Consider the following 22,259-nt stretch of genomic DNA (forward strand, 5'->3'; position numbering starts at 1 on the left):
AGAATAACAAAGTCGATTGGGAAACATTCAATTTTTATACATATAATAATTATAAACCAGAACCACAGTGGTAATTATCGTAAAAACAAACCAAGCAATAATTTTTGCGACATCTTGCGCAACATATAAAAGCGGATTTTTTACAATCACAGGGCGTTTGCAATAAATCTGTACAAAAACATGCCCCATTAACATTTACGAAAATGTTTTGAGTTTCTGATAATTTTGAGGCAAACCAGGAATATTGAACCATATCTCGGAATATTGGTGACGATAATTGATAGTGAATTATAGAATGAATTTTTATACAATCTTCCCGGGAATTAATTTCACGATTCTCCTGTAACAATGCGCTGCAATTTTGCAAGCAACAGAACAATATAAAAAAACAATGCCGGAGGAGGAATTGAACCTGAGACCTCTGGCGTAAGGGTCCGAGCACTAATCATGTTTTTTTTTATCTCATTTTGTTCTGTATTGTTCGTTGAATTTGCTCGTGGCGGACGTCCGATGACACTCGTTCAGGTTGTTCGTTGATCCATTTACTCAGTTGTTTATTACAGAGGGTAGCTAAACCCTCTGACTTGAACACGCTGAGCTACCGTGCCGGCGGGCATGTAGGCCAAACGGCGGCTCGTCAACGGACTAACATTTTATTCTCATACGTCACCTAAGAAACTGTGGATCGATTTTTCTAGGGATTTTCCGAGCAGTGCGTCCTAATATTTTAACCATGTGAGGTGTTAGGGGATCTCTTTCACCACACAAAATTTCGGACAAATCTCCGACCCCACGGTCGTGCCGTCTCCTTGTAAGCTTATTTCGTGACAGTGCAGCCTTATGTCTGTTGGAACGCTTTTTTTTTTTTTTTTTTTTTTTTTCTGCGCAGCTTGCCTCTGTAACCTGACGACGCATTTGTCCACAGAGATGTATGTAAGCGACGTGAAGAGTGGGTTATGTTGCCCCAACGCAGAGGCGGCTGTTTTGAAGGAATCGCCGTCGACGGCATGGGTGGACGGCAGAAACGGACTGGGTCCGGTCGTGGGCAACTTTTGTATGCAGCTCGCCATCCAGAAGGCCAAGCAGACCGGCGTGGGGTGGGTCGTCGCCAAAGGTAAGTCTCAATGCCCGCCTCTGATCCCATTCCGTGTTCCCCATCAGCCTTCGCAGCACTGGTATGAATTCTCATCCTGCAAGCTACTGTTAGGCTCAGTGTCTAGTCAACTGGCGTGGCGCTGGCGTCTGGGAAGGGCTTGGTACTGTTTCGAGTCACCTCTGTGTTAACAACTGAAGCTAGGCTCCACAGCCGTCTGCAGAAATTTATCCAAGAAGGGGCAAGATTCTGAAATACCCATTTTTGTACAAGGCGTAGCTAAATCCTCTTTACAGACTTTTAGGACTTTTAATAGGAACCAAGACGGTTAAATTTAGCGTAGGAACTCATGTCCAAACATAGCTTTTCCCCACTACATACAAAATACCACAACACACTTTGCTATTTCAATACTGGTGCTTTTCGTGTTGGCCCACTTAAACAAGTAGGGCATGATGCTATAACCACTGACATCAACACAGGCACAGTACTTCCGATAACCAGTCACTGATCCTCCTGTAATCACCACAGCCATAACATATGCCACTAGGTCTTCCTTGGATGCCACAGGGTTCTCGTCATTATGAATGATTTCACGTGACCCCACAGGTGGTAGTCTAACAGTTTCAGGTAAGGAAAACGTGCAGGCCAAGCAATGGGACCACTATGGCCTATCCTCTGCAGTCTAAATTGTTGGTTCAGATGATCTCGGATTGCACTACAAAAATGAGGGGGTGTGTCGTCATGCTGAAAACTAGAGATGGGTCATTCGCGAACTAACGGGTCCAAAGGAACGGTTCACCAAGATGAACAGAACGAGTGAGGAACGAATTCTAAGGAACGGTCTTTCATAGTTCACTTCGGTCACCGCTTTCTACGTATAGTTACCGGGAACTGGAAACGGTCGGTCTCGTTCCCGCAACGGCATGTCGGCCGGTCTCTTTCCAGCCTCGGTCTCGTTCCCGCCTGTCTCGATCTCGGTCTCGCTCGGCCGGACTCGTCCTTCTTTGCTTGACCATTCTCGCAGTTCCACTGCCGACTGCTCCTAGTTCAGTATCGAGTTGTTCGTTTCGTTCGCTTCGCACGCCCATTCTAGATCTGCTTCAAACATTTTTGAACTCTGAACTTCTGGTTCTTATCGTATTCTATTCCGCGTCCATGATCGGCTAAATTCTATGCTAAATAACTGGGAAACGGAGCAACATATCGAATTTCTTTCTTAATATTTATGTCTCAGTACAACCAGCTTTTCTAGAAATGAAATGATAATTAAATGGACACCCTAGCTGCAAACCGGCGTTGATGTACTTCATTGGGGGACATGTTGAAAATGTGTGCCTCGACTGGGACTCAAACCCTGGATCTCCTGCTTACATGGCAGACGCTCTATCCATCTGAGCCACCGAGGGCACAGAGGATAGTGCCCATGCAGTGACTTATCCCTTGCATGCTCCCCATGAGACCTACATTTCCAACATGTCCACACCACTACAGGAGATCCCGGGTTCAAGTCCCGGTCGGGGCACACATTTTCAACATGTCCCCAATGAAGTTAATCAATGCCTGTTTTTAGCTAGGGTGTCCATTTAATTATCATTTCAGATACAAACATCTCTGAGCAGATCACAAACTCAACTGAATGGCATGTAAACAAACTTGTAGTGGGTATGGGACCTCAGGTGATTGGTGAATCATGTAAGTACCCTTGTCAATGCCACGGAAAATGTGAGAGAGTTGAATGTGTGTTGTGGTATTTTCGATAAAGCAAGAAAATTGTACGTATTCGGACATGATTTCCTGTGCTAAACTTAACCGTCCCCATTAAAAGTCCTCAATGCCTGTAAAGGGAATCTATTTACCCCCTGTATAACCAATTTGATGACTCTGAAAACAAGCATGAAAATCAAATTTCACAGAATCTAGACAAAGCTTGTTTAGTTTCGAACTATTGATAATTATTCACTTCTCCAACAAATTAGAAAATGTAGCTAGGAAACACCCGAAAAAAATTTACATTCCAGTAATGTTACTTTGACACTGTTGTCACAGCTGTTGCTTGATAATGGCACAATAGCTGAAATTGTAAATAAATAAAAATTCTTAGTAAAAGTCCTGGTGCAAAACGTTATTCCCAGTATACAATAATGAGTCAAAACATTATGAATAGCAGCCACTCAGATCAAATGTTGCCTGGTGGTGTTGAGGGTACACAATACAGTAATGCTAGCATATAAGCAGAGCAGACGTAAATGTGGGACTATTCCAGCAACAATATGGGCCGCAGACTGGGAAATCCACTGGCATAAACGACTTTGACAAAGGGCAGGTTGTTATGATCCAGTGTCTAGGAATGAGCACCATGGAAAAAGCAAAGCTAATTGGCTGTGCATATGCTACTGTCATGAGCACCCATGGAAAAGACAGGAAGTGATGAGTGGACTATGGTGTTGGATGTCCACACTTTATCACAGAACATGGAGGTCATAGGCCTGCCCATTCTGTAAAGCAAGATAGGTGACATACCTAATGGCATGTCTACTGAAAGAATTCTATACTGGTCCAGTTGCAAGTGTTTTGGAGCACACTACTGTTGAACATGGGGCTCCACAGGGGATGACCTCCATGTGTTCCCAACATTATCATCCATTACAACTGCAGTGTGCATGCAATTGTTGAAAATGGACCTTGGATCAATGGTGACGTGTTGCCTCTTGAATGAATTGCAACTCTTGTTACACTAAGTCGCTGATTGTGTCTGCGTCTGCCATCACCCAGGCAAGTGGCTGCCTGATCAGTGCACTGGAACACAGATGGACTGAGTGAATATTATTGTAGACCACCTGCACCCCTTCATGCTTGGGTGTTCTGCAGTGGCCGTAGCATCTTCCAGCAGGATAACAGTCCATCTCACATGGCTAGAATCATGCTCCAGTGCTTTGAGAAGCATGATAGTAAACTCATGTTGATGTCTTGGCCAGCAGATTTTCCTTATCTGATCCCAGTGGAACACATCTGGATCAGCTGCATGCCCGTAAACACTTGCCCATAATTTACAGGAACTGCATGATCTGTGCATAGACCTTGTGTCACATACCTCTAGAAGTGTACCAACCAGCTGTCAAATCCATGTCATGTAGAATCGCAACTTGTGTTCCAAAGGTGGATTTGAGCCAGACTATTCGCTTGATACATAAATGGGTGAAGACTTTAGAGCTCGAACAGCTATCTAATCCCTGTTCTATTGAATGCAATATGGACCATATTACCGTACTTGCGATGGTGATCCATGTAGTGTCTAATTTTAATATATTCCATTCCCATGTGTAACAGAAATTGGCTGTAATCGTCGCCCGTCAGCCGATTGAAGACATGACTTGTATAGTGGCAGGCCAACACATATTTAAGCAGTTGATCATAATGTTTTGGATCATCTCTGTATATAATCACAGTATTTCCTGTCATGCTTTGTTGTATTAAATCTGCACTTTAGTAGAGTCACAGGTCAACCATTAGAATACTGTGCAACACACACAGGTGTGGCATGCCGGCAATGAGTTCCTTCGATATTCACACCGTGTTTGTTTCTGTTTTTGAGTGGTGTGCTGCTGTTTCATTCAGGATCAGTGGTAGCCCTTGTAACACTCTAGCGCGTACCAGTGGGACAGTCTACAAAGTTATCAAGATTAATAGTAGGTATTTTAACGGACCTCTTCCTATGATTTCCACAGTCTATAAGTAGTCCTACTCCTTCGTCCACATGGTGACTTCAGGCACTACAGGAGATTCAAATTTATAGTCCGAGGTCGTTAACAAGTACGAACAGTTTGGTACTTAACTCATATCGATGGCTGCGTTGTTGTCTTCGTGAAGTCTAGAGGTGATTCCACTGCGATGTTCCCGCAGTTTTCTTTGTGTTTGGATGAGACTAACTGGTTTGTAGGGCGATGTGGTATTTTGATTTTTAGAGAGCAAACGTTACATTAGTTTTGCACATCACTATTTAATTCATTTATTCACATTTAACACTTCTACAATAATATGAAATAAGACATTGTTTTACACCACATCTGTATTACCACCTCTTCCAACCCATGCTCTCGATCCAAAGACCCTCAATCCCCTTCTCCCATGACCAAAGATAACCGTCCCTTAGTTGTTAAACTCACAGTCAAAGGCTATATTTACATAAAACATTACACGTAAAGAAATTACTGACATACATGACTTTACGTTCTGTTATAATACCCCCCCCCCCCCCCACACACACACACACACAAGTCCATGCATGGCATGCATGGGATTGTGTGTCACTATGGAATAAAATATATCTAATACACACATCATAATAAAATTTCCAGTTCCAAAAGTTAGTAATAAAATTGGTTTCCCCAGTGATCTTAGTTATATATATATATACTTTCCATACAAAAGCGCTGGCAGGTCGATAGACACACAAACAAACACAAACATACACACAAAATCTAGCTTTCGCAACCAATGGTTGCCTCGTCAGGAAAGAGGGAAGGAGAGGGAAAGACAAAAGGATTTGGGTTTTAAGGGAGAGGGTAAGGAGTCATTCCAATCCCGGGAGCGGAAAGACTTACCTTAGGGGGAAAAAAGGACAGGTATACACTCGCACACACACACATATCCATCCTCATATACACAGACACAAATATACTTTTTAAATATATTTTTCCCACGTGGAACGTTTCCCTCTATTATATACTTTCCATGATATACAATTTGAAGGTTACATTGGCTGTATTGAGTAATACGTGTAATGAGCTTATAACTAACAATAAAATATGGCACCTTAGTTAAACTCACTCATCTGATAGCAGGAAAAATTGTCAGTGGTTTCTTTAGAATATATTAAGTGAACTGTGGAACGCAGACATCCCTCACAATCTTTTAATATAAGTGCTTCAATAAAATACCTTATGGCATGGCTTGTGTCCAAAACAACCATTAAATCTAAAGAAATCATTATTCTAAAATAAACAGGTTCTTTTAACCACATACATAAAATAGACATAGTTCAAAATATTGTAATACTTATATACAATGTTAAATGGTTGTCTCTTAGGGAAAATTCATGTATACGTGATGAATGTAATCACATGGTTAATCCAGTGCAAATTCAATTATGTGTGATCAGCACTGTATTTTCAGAGTCAGATTGGTTTACATATTTATGATTGAATGTTTCCTTTATAATGAGGTAGCTGAGACGTTCCATATATGATTGTGACTATCATTGCAGTATCCACACATTGTACATCTATGTCAGCTTTATAGGTCAAATTATGACAAACTCTACACTTAAATTGTGTAAGATTGTTAGTATTTATACCTTAACTTTACATCATTATTAAGTAGTGTTTCATTTTTGTTTACTCTCCTGTGCTCAAATAGCATATTACCATGAATAGAAATTATTCCAAATTGTGTAACAGGGTATGGGATGAATTCCTACCAGCTCTTCATTCACTTTAACATTAAATTATCTAAACTATTACAAAATATTCTCCCACAACATAAACTTCAAAATTAGTATCGCATAACTTTCGATCCATCACAAGGGTTTCAAAAGTAACACACCAACATCTGTTTCCATAATGCTCTAAACCTCAATACATTCTTAATTTGCATAATTAAATTTCATGACTACTCACTATATTTTTAACACACTATAACATACCTGGTCTTTCAAAGCACTCTCGTAATCTGACAAGTACCTCCAGTTTGCTTTATTCATTAAATAATGTTCCATCTGACATAGCTTACAAATGGCAAGGTCTTGTCTTCTTACACACAATCACTATTCATATCTTATTACTTTAAAAGTGCCCACATCATTAACTCTGGTTTCTGTTAAGAGACATTACTATGACACTGTAGAATGGTTCGTAGTCAGACACACTGATCTCATACCAAATTTAAAGGATGGGTATATTAGAGAACAAAGAGAAATTAGTACAGACATAATTCACATTAACACAAAATCTACTTCATACTTTTAGCTGACATAGTCCCACACTTTGACATGAAGTTTTCCTTGAATGATAAATCAATAAAGTGGTATAGTTGGGCCAGTCAACTAGTTCTTTCCGAGCAGCATTTTACTTATTAATGACTATTTTATGGGTCATGTTTGTAGAGTTTTAACTCTGTAATATTGCGCAGTCCAAATAACTTCTTGGATTTTGGGTAGATTAGCCTATAGGCATTAGGGTGAGGGTTTTCCTTGATTTCAAAGGGGCCTATATAGATGTCAAAAAATTTCTTTATTTCAGAACTCATCAATTTAGATTTTTCCTGTGTTTTTACTAAAACCAGATCTCCTGTCCTGAACTGTACTCCTTTACTTCTTGCATCATGTCTCCGTTTTCTTACCTCTCCTTGTCTTTTCATAGTGTTCCTAACAGCTGTCTCTCTTTCCTGGGGTGTCATAGTTTGACAAGGTGGGAAATCAACATTCTCAGAAATCAAATTTGCAGGTCGTCTATTAAACATTACTTCATAAGGTGAAAAACCAGTGGATGAATGCTTAGGCTGTTCATTATATCCTCAAAGTCAGTAACATTTTCAATCCAATTAACATGATTTTTACTACAGTATGTTCTGCAGAGCCTTCCAATTTCCCTCATGTACCTTTCTGCTGGGTTACTTGATGGGTGACAAACCAAAATCAAAATATGTTTTATTCCTGTATCTTCAATAAAATTTTTCCATAATTGAGATGTAAACTGTGACCCATTATCAGACATGATGGCCTGGGGTATACCAACATTTGTGAAATAATGCTTTGTCAGCTTGATGATAATTTGTTTACTGGTTGCTCTCTTTAATGTATACAATTTTATAAATATAGAGAAAACATCAACTATAACGAAGATGTAACTATACCCTCCCCTTGATCTTGGTAGTGGTCCATATAGATCAATAGCTGTCAATTCAAGGTTTTTATTTGGTAAAATGTTTTGCATCAATCCTTTAGAAGTCTGGTTACTCACTTTTACCCTCTGACAACGATCACAGGTTTCAAGTTTTTTCTTCACTCTCCTGCTGATGTTATAGAAGTATACATTTTCCTGTATCTTCTGTATACATTTTGTTGCTCCGCAGTGTCCGAAGCTTTCATGTATGTAACTGATTAACGTGTCAATACGTTGCTCAGGCCAGCATAGTTTCCAATTATCTAAGTCAGGTCTAGGTCTCCTAAACAAAATCCCCTTTTGTACTTTATAATACTGATCTACCTTTTCTCCTCCCTTTTTCCCTATATAACTTTTAACCAACTTCCAATTTTCATCATGATTTTGGTTTCTACGAATATCATTACAGATTTTCAGTATTTCAGCTTCATCTTTTACACCCTTTAAGTACATAAGTTTGAACTCTTTCTCCTCTTTTCCATAAGTATTTTCAACATCTGCACCTACTGGTAGTCTGGAAAGGGCATCTGCAATGACATTATGTTTACCCTGAATAAATTTGATCTCATAGTCAAACTGTTGAAGGAATAAAACCCACCTTGTTATACGGTCATGATAGAGTCTGCACTCCTGAATGTACGACAGAGCTTTATGGTCAGAGAAATCAATTACCTTGTGCCCTAACAGGTAACTTTTAAACTTGTTAAATGCCCAGTGGATGGCAAGTAGTTCTTTCTCTGTGACTGTATATGATTTTTCATACTTTTGTAAAACCCGGCTAGCAAAAGCAATCGAATGGTGTTCTGATTTTCCTTCTACTTCTATGTTTTGAAACAAGTGTGCCCCTAAACCTGTCTCACTACTATCTGTCATTATACAGAATGGTAACGACATAACAGGTCTATACAACATCTGACTTTGGGACAGTTGTTGTTTTATTTCCACGAATGCATCCTGACATTCTTGTGTCCAATCCCAAACAGTATTCTTTTTTAGTAAGTTACATAAGCAGTTTGCATTTAAAGCTTGGGTACTAAGAAATTTTCTATAGAATCCAGTGAGACCAAAAAAGGACTTGAGTTGTTTTTTGTTCTTGGGAGCAGGGAAGTTTACAATGGCCTCATGTTTATCCTTATCAGGTAAGATTCCCTTCTCTGAAATATTATGCCCCAAAAATTTCAGTTCATTAACTCCAAAACAACATTTTTCCAATTTTACAGTCATTCTCCCTTCCCTCAATTTTGAACAGACTTGTCTCAGAAGGTTTAGATGATCTTCCCAGGTTTTTCCAGTTACAAGGATGTCATCTACATATACTATTAATTTTGAAGACAATTCATCACCTAATACAAAATCCAGTGCTCTGATAAATTCAGCCACAGATACATTCAATCCAAAAGGGACAACACAATATTGGTAACTTTTGCCACCATACAAAAAGGCAGTATACTTCCTAGAATCAAGTTCAAGTGGTATTTGGTGAAAACCAGATGTCAAGTCTAGGCTACTCATAAATTTTACATTATCAAATTTGTGCAGGAGTTCATCCATATTGTCAGGATGGTCATTTTCTCTAATCAAAAACTTATTAAGGTGCCTAGAGTCAAGTACAAGTCTAACCCCACCATTTATCTTAGACACAACTACTGATGGGTTGTTGTAAGCACTTCTACTTCTTTCTATAATCCCCCAAGTTTCCATTTTTTGGATTTCCCTTTCTACATCTTTTTTCCTGGAGAATGGAATGCCATATGGTTTTAGGAAGAAAGGATAATGATCTCTGAGTTGAAGTCTGCACTGATAGTCTTTTACCTTCCCTGGTCTCTCACTGAATGTATCCTGAAATTCCCATAACACTTCTCTTAACTGATTTTTCTGACTTTCACTTAGATTTACAGCTTCCTTCAATTTGACTTCGACTACTTCTTCGAAATTTTGTTCATTTATAAGGTCAAAGGATGTGTTATCACTTATGCCTTGATTATCTACCTCGCTTACAACAGCTTTGATATGGTTGCAAGAATTACTACAGTTAAGGATGAACATTTCTGTTTTCAGAATACTATTTTTCTCAGGTTCAGTAATTATAACACTCTTATCTTCCCAAGAGAAGCTTACACCCACTTTTAGGACCCAATCCATGCCAAAAATGATATTTTCTTCTAACCTTGGGACCACAAGGCAACCCTGCTCAGATTCCACATTTTCAATTTCAAACGTTAACAATACTTGACTCTTAACTACCTTACTTTGCCTACCAGTGGCACCTCTGATTTTTACCCCTACAACCGGCATTTCTACAAAGTTCTTACCATCTCTAATTTTATCTCTAAATTTTTCTGATATTGCACATATGGGGCTTCCTGTATCAATAAGACAGTGCCCTTCCCACTGATTTACTCTTATTTTAACGTATGGACAGCCTAATTCCTTTTCATCTACCTTCCCCTCGGGGACTTCATATAATAAATCTTTTTCAATTTCTTTATAATTTCCATCTAGTTCCTCCCTTTCAGTCTTCATCAGGTTTACCTGATTTTCAGATTCTAAGTTACTAGTGTCAAGTTTACACTTTGGCTGCACACAAAATATCTCCCTACTTTTTATGTACCTTTCACTCAGACTCTTTCTTTTACTCTCCCACCAGCGTGGGCATAAAACCCTACTAATTATACTTAGATGATGCCAAAACACTTTGCTACTATAACTCTCATTATACTGGTTCCACAGGATTTCTAAAAATTGGCTTCCTTTACTTTCAATAATATCACGCAAATCTAATTCTTTCACAATATTTTCACTTTTGTTATCACCACTTTGATTAACCATGAAATCATCAGGGCAGACATGTAGCAATTGATTTTCAGCTGTCACTTCATTATTCTTATCATATTCCTTTGCTTCGTCACCACAACTATCATCAAGTTCCAACACTTCATTATTTATTTCAATAAAAACATTGTACTCACTTTCTGGTTTGCTTACCATACTTTCCACATCAAAAATACTAACATCATCACTACTATGGTATACTTTACTGCCAGTTTCATCTATTTCTCTCTGTTTCTCACTTTCTATGGTTGATTCTTTTTCCTGTTGCTTAGGTTTATCATCAGCTGATTCACTATTACCTTCTTGTGTGAACAACCCCCCCAATTCTGAACTAAAACATTTATTACCCTCTTCATTATTAGCTTGCTCTCCCCTTTTTGCCCAGCTGTAAAAATCATTTAACATCTCCTCATCCAGAATCGAGTCAAAACTTTGATCTCTCCTATGTTTATTTTGTGGTGGTCTACTGTGCCACATAGCATCCCAAAATTTTTTATCAAAATTTATATAATTCACTTGGTATTCCTGGTTTTTAACCTGTTTGTTAACGGTACAGTTATTTACACTATTGGGTTTTGTGTGAAAGTTAGTGGTCCTATTATGTTTAAATCTGTTCGCCCCAAAGCTGTGGACCCTCATTGAGGCGGTCCGGAGTTTTCCGGATGTCTACCTCTATTGTCGCTCCTCCAATTTGTATTCATTCTGTTGTTACCTTCCCATCTGTTGTTCCTAGTTACACCATTGTTTTCCCAGTTACTCCTTCTCCCATTAGCATTGTACTCTCTTGTTCTTTCATATTGGTGTTCATTCCGAAAATCTCTATCGTCCCTTCTAGGGTTCTCCCCACGGTAATCAGAATTCCACCTCCCACTGTAATGGTTTCCGTTACTAAACTGTTGCACATTTCTCTCCATTGCCCTGTCTAATTTGTCTATATATTTTAGAAACTGTTCTAAACAGTCATCAGGTCCATGCACTAATTCCCACTGTATTCTTTCAGGTAACCTTCTTTTAAGGGTATCAATTTGCGTCATTTCGTCAAAGGGTTTATCTAGATGCACCAATTTCCTAAGTTGATCCCTGCAAAAGTCTTTCATTGAGTGGTTTCTGCCCCTGAAACTAGGCCCATTTAAAAATTCAATTTTTATTCTACCCTGTTCAGTCTCAGACCAAAACTTATTTAAGAAACTCTTCTTAAAATCATCAAACGTTTTCCACTCATCAAAATGTTGGTTCGCCCAAGACAAAGCTTCTCCCTCAAGAAACTTTTTGACAAATTTAATCTTTAGATTATCAGACATGCCAGGAACAAGGTTGTCAGAGCAGTGTTGTAAAAAGTCTACAGGGTGTAAATTATCACAATGAAAACTTTTTACAGGTGAATTACTCCACACACTTCCACCATTCATACATAAATTCTTAGACACAAAATTATCTTGCATTTCAGTGAATCTCTTGTCTATTACACTTAAATTACATGTTACAGACTCTTGTATCTTATTTAATTCAGCATCTAAGGAGTTAACTTTTGATTCTGTATCTAGACTTAATTTGTCTACCCTCTCCTCCACAGTTCTCTGAGCTGCAGTTAACCTTTCAATCTCGTTCCCTTGACTTGAGCTAACTGTGGCCAACTTATTTTCTAAGGTCACAAACTTATTTTCTATTGCTTCAATTTTGGAGTTCACGCCCTTCAAACTTTCTCCTAATTGAAGTTTTAAATTTGAGATCTCTTCTTTCAGTACATCACCGTTTCTTTTCATTTTTGCTTCCAGCGATTCACTAGTTAAGTTTAATTTTGCTTCTAGCGACTCACTGGATGCATTTATTTTTGATTCTAGGAATTCACTATCTGAATTCATTGCCATTGTTAATTCGGACTGCATTTGTCCCATTCTGGCAAAGAGTAAACTTACCCAGTCCTGTTGATCCGGTTTTCTTTCGGTTTGTGAGTCATCTGGCTCGTCACTTACACCACACACGTTCGAGTCTAACATTTCTCCCGCTTCCTTTTTATTTTCTTCTGATAGTGTCATGATGACACCACGTGTTTGGACAAAGTTTTGACGAACAGTTTAAAACAAAGCAGAATTGTATTTATCTTTTCACACTACGACGTCGATCACAGGTCCACCTCTCCGATAAGCCAGCACTTTGTTGATTCTCACACTACTTTAAAAGGTCCAGGAAACGTGTACAATGTTATTCATGTTTTACGACTTATAAAGTTTATAATGTTCCGCAAACGAAGCACAATTAGTCTCATCGCATTTAACCGTAATATCCCGGACGAGCCCCCAAGTTTAACGGACCTCTTCCTATGATTTCCACAGTCTATAAGTAGTCCTACTCCTTCGTCCACATGGTGACTTCAGGCACTACAGGAGGTTCAAATTTATAGTCCGAGGTCGTTAACAAGTATGAACAGTTTGGTACTTAACTCATATCGATGGCTGCGTTGTTGTCTTCGTGAAGTCTAGAGGTGATTCCACTGCGATGTTCCCGCGGTTTTCTTTGTGTTTGGATGAGACTAACTGGTTTGTAGGGCGATGTGGTATTTTGATTTTTAGAGAGCAAACGTTACATTAGTTTTGCACATCACTATTTAATTCATTTATTCACATTTAACACTTCTACAATAATATGAAATAAGACATTGTTTTACACCACATCTGTATTACCACCTCTTCCAACCCATGCTCTCGATCCAAAGACCCTCAATCCCCTTCTCCCATGACCAAAGATAACCGTCCCTTAGTTGTTAAACTCACAGTCAAAGGCTATATTTACATAAAACATTACACGTAAAGAAATTACTGACATACATGACTTTACGTTCTGTTATAGTATGAAATAATTTTGTATATTGATTTGTATAGTTCCTGGTGAAGTATATAATGACAAAACGAAAAATTTAATTCTAAACAAACATTATGAATTGATAACCAGTTAATACCCTGTAGCTGAGTGATGTATGGTAGATACTGACACAAGTACCAGCATGTAGATTTTACTGCTTTCAAATTACTGTTCTTTTTTGAATGAATCCCCAAGGCACCCAAAACCGTCTACCTGAGTGGGTGCATTTGTATGTACCTTTGATCATGTATGGGGGTGTTTGTACTTAAACAACAGAAACAGTAGTATCTCAAAAGCAGTTAAAGTCTCTTTGCTCTAACTTTTGTCTGTGCCAAGCATTAGTCATATACATAAGAATGATTCCCTTTCTGTGATTTTGCATATTGTTTCCATGCTGGATTTTTTAATACTGTAAACATTTCATCCTAATTTTCTAGATTTTTCTTCCTTAGTTACCATTCAGTTTTTTTCTTTATTTTTGTTTAAATGTAAGATTATCATTACAACAAAATCACTTAAAATTTATTATTAAATTTTCACCAGACACTGAATATAGTTACCTTCCTACATTCCTACCTAGTTTTAAATTTCTGATTTATATTTACTCATTTTTGCCCTCTTTAATAATGAAATGTCTATAGTATTGTGTTAATGTATAAAAAATTGAAATATTGTGGATATCATTAAGTTTTGACGCCAGTGTACTTCAAAAATACAGATATATTTTATGAATTGGTATCATATCCAAAAAAGAAGGAAATTGACATATTGGATTTTTTTTAAGGTTGCAATCATTATGGAATGGCTGGTTTTTATGCTATCCAAGCACTGAAAGAGGGAATGTTGGTGAGTTGTATTTTATTTAGTTTGTATTCTAGCAGTAATTTCATGAAGTGCTGTCAATTACTAACCATTTCTGTTATTCCAGGGCATGTCTTTCACAAACACATCACCACTGTTGACACCAACTCGTGCAAAGCAGGTAAGTCATGTCTGTCTGTTTTTCTTACTTCTTGAGATTTATATGTTACCTACTTAATTTTTCTGTAGATCATGTATTTCTCACTGTAACTACTGATGATGATGCAAGGAAGAGGGGAAAAGAAAGAAAGAAAGAAACCAAGAAGACTATTTGCAGTGCTATAGCTCAGTGCAATGCAATGTTGCCAGAATCATTGAGATAATGAATGCATATGATTATTCTTGTAAATTACAAGCAATCTTCTGAAATTGTTGCTGCATTCTTGTTGATTGTTCATTTGGGGCTCTTGACATTTACACTGTCAAGTCACTTATTTTGCAAAAGTGTTGTATAACTGCATTACAAATATTTATTGAAATGTAACACATTTACAGGCAGCCCTGGGTACAAATCCATTGTCACTGGCAGCTCCAGGGACTAGAGGGGACAGTGCTGTTATTGATATGGCCACGACAGCTGTTGCTGTGGGAAAGGTAAAGCTCTCCCATTTCAGTCCTATACCAACAAAGAATTGGCTGATGTGAAGCTGTTGATTATAAAATGTTTGTTTTAATTTGTGCTAAGAATAAAAACTGAGACATGTGGCAAATGTAAACTGTATATGAGCAACAAGCAACAGTAGAATTCTAGAAAGTCAGTTTCAGTGTTAAGTTTATTGTATGTTGTCTTATGTTGTGTATTTTCACTCTGTGTTGTATTAAGTTCTCTTTTGGGTCAATACACCTAAAGTAAATAAAGTGTTTATTGAGCAGAAGCAAACTGTAAGAACATTGTGTAATTTTCAGTACATTTACTTCTTAATACACTCCTGGAAATTGAAATAAGAACACCGTGAATTCATTGTCCCAGGAAGGGGAAACTTTATTGACACATTCCTGGGGTCAGATACATCACATGATCACACTGACAGAACCACAGGCACATAGACACAGGCAACAGAGCATGCACAATGTCTGCACTAGTACAGTGTATATCCACCTTTCGCAGCAATGCAGGCTGCTATTCTCTCATGGAGACGATCGTAGAGATGCTGGATGTAGTCCTGTGGAACGGCTTGCCATGCCATTTCCACCTGGCGCCTCAGTTGGACCAGCGTTCGTGCTGGATGTGCAGACCGCGTGAGACGACGCTTCATCCAGTCCCAAACATGCTCAATGGGGGACAGATCCGGAGATCTTGCTGGCCAGGGTAGTTGACTTACACCTTCTAGAGCACGTTGGGTGGCACGGGATACATGCGGACGTGCATTGTCCTGTTGGAACAGCAAGTTCCCTTGCCGGTCTAGGAATGGTAGAACGATGGGTTCGATGACGGTTTGGATGTACCGTGCACTATTCAGTGTCCCCTCGACGATCACCAGTGATGTACGGCCAGTGTAGGAGATCGCTCCCCACACCATGATGCCGGGTGTTGGCCCTGTGTGCCTCGGTCGTATGCAGTCCTGATTGTGGCGCTCACCTGCACGGCGCCAAACACGCATACGACCATCATTGGCACCAAGGCAGAAGCGACTCTCATCGCAGAAGACGACACGTCTCCATTCGTCCCTCCATTCACGCCTGTCGCGACACCACTGGAGGCGGGCTGCACAATGTTGGGGCGTGAGCGGAAGACGGCCTAACGGTGTGCGGGACCGTAGCCCAGCTTCATGGAGACGGTTGCGAATGGTCCTCGCCGATACCCCAGGAGCAACAGTGTCCCTAATTTGCTGGGAAGTGGCGGTGCGGTCCCCTACGGCACTGCGTAGGATCCTACGGTCTTGGCGTGCATCCGTGCGTCGCTGCGGTCCGGTCCCAGGTCGACAGGCACGTGCACCTTCCGCCGACCACTGGCGACAACATCGATGTACTGTGGAGACCTCACGCCCCACGTGTTGAGCAATTCGGCGGTACGTCCACCCGGCCTCCCGCATGCCCACTATACGCCCTCGCTCAAAGTCCGTCAACTGCACATACGGTTCACGTCCACGCTGTCGCGCCATGCTACCAGTGTTAAAGACTGCGATGGAGCTCCGTATGCCACGGCAAACTGGCTGACACTGACGGCGGCGGTGCACAAATGCTGCGCAGCTAGCGCCATTCGACGGCCAACACCGCGGTTCCTGGTGTGTCCGCTGTGCCGTGCGTGTGATCATTGCTTGTACAGCCCTCTCGCAGTGTCCGGAGCAAGTATGGTGGGTCTGACACACCGGTGTCAATGTGTTCTTTTTCCCATTTCCAGGAGTGTAGTTTCTGCTGCTGACTGTGCCAGTTTGAGAATAATTTACTGCACATGTAAATATCATTTGGCATCCCTTCATTTTTCCACGACGAGTGATATATCATTTGGTGCCCCCCCCCCCCCCCCCCCCCATGTCCCCCATCTCCCTACCCCCACCTCTCCTCCCCTTCTTTGGACTTTTGGTGTTAACCTTGAAATAAACCTATTTCTAGTGAATTTAGAAATACGTTGTTTTTGTTTCTAATTACCATACATCTTGAATACAAATTTTGTGCCTCTTTCACTAATCACGTGCACACGTGAACAAATGCAACTCACACACACGACTGCAGTCTCAGGCAACTGAAACCACACTGCAAGCAGAAGCACCAGTGCATGATGGGAGTGGTGATGAGATGGGGATAAGGAGGAGGCTGGGGTGGGGAGGAAGAGGGGTAATAGGGTACAGGTGGCAGACAATGAAGTGCTGCAGGTTAGATGAAGGGCAGGGGAGAGATGGGGAGGGGGAGGAGGGGTTAACAGTAAAGGAGAGAAGTAAAAAGACTGGGTGCGATGGTGGAATAAGGGCTATGTAGTGCTTGATTGGGAACAAGGAAGGGGCTGGATGAGTGAGGACAGTGACTAACGAAGGTTGAGGCCAGGAGGGTTACGGGAACATAGGATGTATTGCACAGAAAGTTCCTACCTGCGCAATTCAGAAAAGCTGGTGTTCGTGGGACCGATCAGTATTGAACAGGCTGTGAAGCAGTCATTGAAATGAAGTCATTTGAGCACGCTGCCAAACATGACATGCCTGCTTCACAGCCTGTGCCGTATGGATCCTTCCCACCAACACCAACTTTTCTGAATGTGCAGGTGGGAACTTTTCCTGCGATACATCTTACATTCCTGTAACCCTCCTGGCCTCAACCTTTGTTAGTCACTGTCCTCACCCATCCAGCCCCTTCCCTGTTCCCATTCCAGTAGTACATAGCCCTCATTCCACCATTGCACCCAGTCTTTTTACTTCTCTTCTTTACTGCTACCCTCTGCCCCCTCCGCCCTCACTCCACCTCTCCACTGCCCTCCATCTAACCTGCACACTTCACTGTCCGCCACCCCTTCCCTAAACAGACCATGCTTACATGCTACAATTACAAGAAATAATCTTCAAAATCATTGAACTCTCCTGAGTAGCATAACAAACTCTGCCTATGAAATCTTGCTGTTGTAACTGTAAAGTTGTCATGCCAATTTTCAGTTACTACTACTCTTAAATACTAATTGTGAAACAATTAGGTACCGTCATAGCTACCCTATCATTTTGAGACAGGTTTTATTTTGATTTAAAGTTGATTCAATGATGTTACATTCTGAGAACTTGAAAACCTTAAACTGTTCACATAAATTATATAGTTCTTTATTGTTTTCAGTTTGCCCTTTTGATCTGTATTACCTCAGATAAACAATTTCAGGGAATTTTCATATCTTTAATACAGTATAACCTCGTAGTGCGAACTCGCATAAGACGAACTCGCGGTTAATGCGAAAAAAATATTGGTCCCACCAGGAATACATTAGTTCTTATGGTATGTTTTATTGGTTAACACGAATTTTGGTTAAGGTGAATTACAAACTCTGTTTCAGTTCCTAGAGTAATTAAATTTCACTGTAACACAAACTTCCGACCTTAGAGTATTCTAAAGCATAATTTTTCTTTTCCGAAATGAATGTAGGAAATGTAGCTCTACAAAGCTAATTATACTTATTGTTGACTCGTTTGGTAGCTGCAATTATCACTTCAACAATCAGCGTATGCTGTACATTGTAAGACATTCAATAATGTGTGCAGCAGCATTTAGGAATGTACTCAGTGCCAGATTTGACAGGTGTTCTGTTAGTCATAGCCGCATTGAGTTGGAATACTGAATAAAAACTACAGTTACAACTGGAACCGTAGAACACGAAAATGGCAAAGAGGAAACAGACAGCTCTAAATGTACAGTTAAAGCTTAAGATTCTGGGTGAAGTGGACCATGGTACCAAGAAAACAGCAATTGCAGAGCAGTTTGGAATACCTAAATCTACTTTATCTATGATTATCGATTATTAAGAATCGAGAAAAAATTATTAATGCTGCGGCATCAGGTTCTGGAAACAAATCTAAACGACTTCGTACCACCAAGTATGAAGACATCGAGATGTTACTGCTAGAGTAGTTCAATCATATGCGTGCATCTAACATACCTTTAACTGGCCCTGTGATTCAGTCGAAAACAAATGATATTGCTAAAGATATGGGCATCAAAGACTTCTGTTGTTCTGCTGGTTGTTTGTATTGGTTCCAAAAGAGACATTCAATTTCATCTGTACAAATTTGTGGGGAAGCAAATAAAGTTGATGAAGAAAGTGCGAGCAGCTGGTTGCACGAATTCAACTGAGTGAGGGAAAAGTATGCCTCATGTGATGTGTTTAACATGGATGAAACTGGATTTTTCTAGCATCTTGGGGATAGAAGGTGATAAGTATGATGGTGGAGCACAAAGCAAACAATGTGCGACTGTTGTACTGTACTGTAATGCTGATGGCAGTGAGAAGTTTCGTCCCTGGGTTATCGGTAAATCCGAGAAACCACGTTGTTTTAAAGACATAAATATGGACACTTTACCTCGCATCTACTCTAACCACAAGAAAGCTTAGATCGATGGCACATCATTTCGCAAGTGGGTTCTCCATTTCAACAGTCGAATGATTGCTCAAAATAGACATGTTCTTCTTACATTGGACTGATGTACTAACCAACATAAAGATTCAGTTTTTTCCACCCAACGCCACAAGCCACCTTCAGCCTTTGGACCAAGACATAATCTCTCTCATAAAGAGAGCTTATCGTAAGCGATTTGTAAGAGCTGCAATGCGTGCTGCTGAAAACAATAGTGCAACCCCAGATTGGAACCTGCTTGACGCACTAAAAGCCATCGCAGCAGCCTGGACCTCAGTATCACCACATCATATAGGGATGTGCTTTAACAGAGCTTGGGGACATAACAACGATGTTGCCGTATGTGCTTCTGTGGAATTAGATGTGCCAAAAGCTGTGAACAAGGTGCAAGAAGGGCCATCAGAAGAAAGTGAAGAGGAAGAGAATACAGATACCATTCCACCTACCCGTCAGGAGATGTTTACAGCCTTGGACTTTTAGAACGGTTCGCTTCAACATCCGACCTTCCTACTGGGTTTACGGATGCTATCATTACAATTGGTTGCGAAATTACAAAATATTATCATTCCCATGAACGTCAGTGAACCATGACCGAATTTTTCCAAGAAAGTAACATACATAATTTGTAAGTACTTGGATTTTGCAATCACTTTATAGTGTTATAAGTCTACAATAACATGATTGATAGTGTAATGTATTACACATTAGTGTACTGCTTTACATGTATACTTATTAAAATCTGTGTTTTTCAATTAACACAAATTTGTTTAACACGAACTCCTGATTTTTCGGTCCCTTCGTATTCGTGTTAACAAAGTTTTACAGTACTATTTACTTAAATGCCCTAGTCTTTTGCAACTAAGGTTACCTTTGTTTTACACAACATTGTAGTAGGCCTCAAGAATAAAGTATTTCTTTACTCTTACAATAACAATACATTACTTTCACTTCATTCCTCAGACTCAACTTTTACACAATTCATTTCCATTTTCTTTCTTTTCCCCTCAGATGTGGTGCCCCTACATGTAACATCCACAGATGTGTCCCACAATACATATGCTATGCCCCATGATAACCAGTCCTTACAAATAGCAAATTTATCACCCAGTTGCATGTTTTTACCTTACTTTATTTCCATAAGTATATACCATTTGTTTCTTGTTTCTTCCTTTATTTATTATTCCTGTGCTATTTTAGCCAGAAAGTTATCTTTTAATCATATTGTTATCTTTTAAACCATGTTAGCACATTATAAATGGTTTATTCTGGGGTAATTTTGTCAGAGGGTGCTGCTGATGACAAACACCCTCTGAATAGTGGCATAAAGCACAGTTCCTGCATTTCAGATTGAAATGCAGCGGCGCAAAGGAGAACCTATTCCATCTGGCTGGGCTCTGGGACCCAATGGTGCAGAAACAACTGACCCTGAAGTGGCCTTCAACACTGGCTGTCTTATGCCCCTTGGAGGCCAAGAAATAAATTCTGGATATAAGGGCTATGGCTTGGGCCTTCTTGTTGAAATATTTTGTGGAATACTTAGTGGTAAGTGCTGCTATCTTACAAGCTGTTTTTTTATATAATAATAGTTGATTACTGTGTTGATGCTACATATAACATTTAAATTAATACAAGTTCAAAAAATGAGACACTATTTCCATATTTCAATGATTAATGGAAAATCTCATATAGAGATGTGAAACAAATATTAACAAAGAGATAGAGGGGCTGGCCAGTACTTACCTCAGCTCAGTACAGCCGATAGATACACACAAAACAAAACCGAAAATTTATGTTCCTAGCTTTCAGAACAAATGTTCCTTCATCAGGGAGGAGAGAGGGGAAAGAAAGGGAAGAAGGGAAAGGAGATTCAGTTACTCACAACCCAGGTTATGAAGCAACAGGGAAAGGAAAATAGGGAGGGTAGCAAGGATGGAGGCATGGTTGTCAGAGGGAAGCCCTCTGACAACCATGCCTCCATCCTTGCTACCCTCCCTATTTTCCTTTCCCTGTTGCTTCATAACCTGGGTTGTGAGTAACTGAATCTCCTTTCCCTTCTTCCCTTTCTTTCCCCTCTCTCCTCCCTGATGAAGGAACATTTGTTCTGAAAGCTAGGAACATAAATTTTCGGTTTTGTTTTGTGTGTATCTATCGGCTGTACTGAGCTGAGGTAAGTACTGGCCAGCCCCTCTATCTCTTTGTTAATATTTATTTCCATATTTCCCTTGTTATAAGCTATAGTTTGGAGTGGCACAAGTATATCGTGATAATTGTTATGTCTTGTGTAGAGAGGTGATAGCATCCACAAAAATGCTTAGAATGAGCATGGAGTACCACTTCATGTAGCACCTGCAAGAATGTGGGGTGTCTACCTGACTGGTGAGGAGAGAGTCAGAAAGCATTGTCAGGGAGAGCACGGAAACAGTAAGAGTGTGACAGCATGAAGAATGTACAATACTTATACAATTTTAAAGGAGATGAAGTAAACAAGATACCAAATCATGCTAGCATGCAGCTGTCTGCAGGGTGTGCATGGCCAAAACAGGACAATGACTCAAGAGGCGCTGACCAGTGAATGTGACACTCGCACTACATGTGATGGAGATGTAGATTACTTCGACTCTTGACTATGAA

The 22,259-nt window shown here is 39.9% G+C and overlaps 1 protein-coding gene across 2 annotated transcripts in view; it reads left to right on the forward strand.

Moving 5' to 3' along the window:
* LOC126191459 (uncharacterized oxidoreductase YjmC-like) overlaps positions 1–22,259 on the forward strand; it is a 277,603-nt gene that overhangs the window by 218,731 nt on the left and 36,613 nt on the right. For both annotated transcript variants that reach the window (XM_049932336.1, XM_049932337.1), the window contains exons 3-7: positions 926–1,114; positions 14,510–14,571; positions 14,654–14,707; positions 15,082–15,180; positions 20,975–21,170. In XM_049932336.1, coding sequence (XP_049788293.1) covers positions 926–1,114; positions 14,510–14,571; positions 14,654–14,707; positions 15,082–15,180; positions 20,975–21,170 — 600 coding nt within the window. The remainder of the gene's footprint in view (positions 1–925; positions 1,115–14,509; positions 14,572–14,653; positions 14,708–15,081; positions 15,181–20,974; positions 21,171–22,259) is intronic.

Source organism: Schistocerca cancellata, chromosome 6, assembly GCF_023864275.1.
Source record: "Schistocerca cancellata isolate TAMUIC-IGC-003103 chromosome 6, iqSchCanc2.1, whole genome shotgun sequence".
Taxonomy (NCBI): domain Eukaryota; kingdom Metazoa; phylum Arthropoda; class Insecta; order Orthoptera; family Acrididae; genus Schistocerca; species Schistocerca cancellata.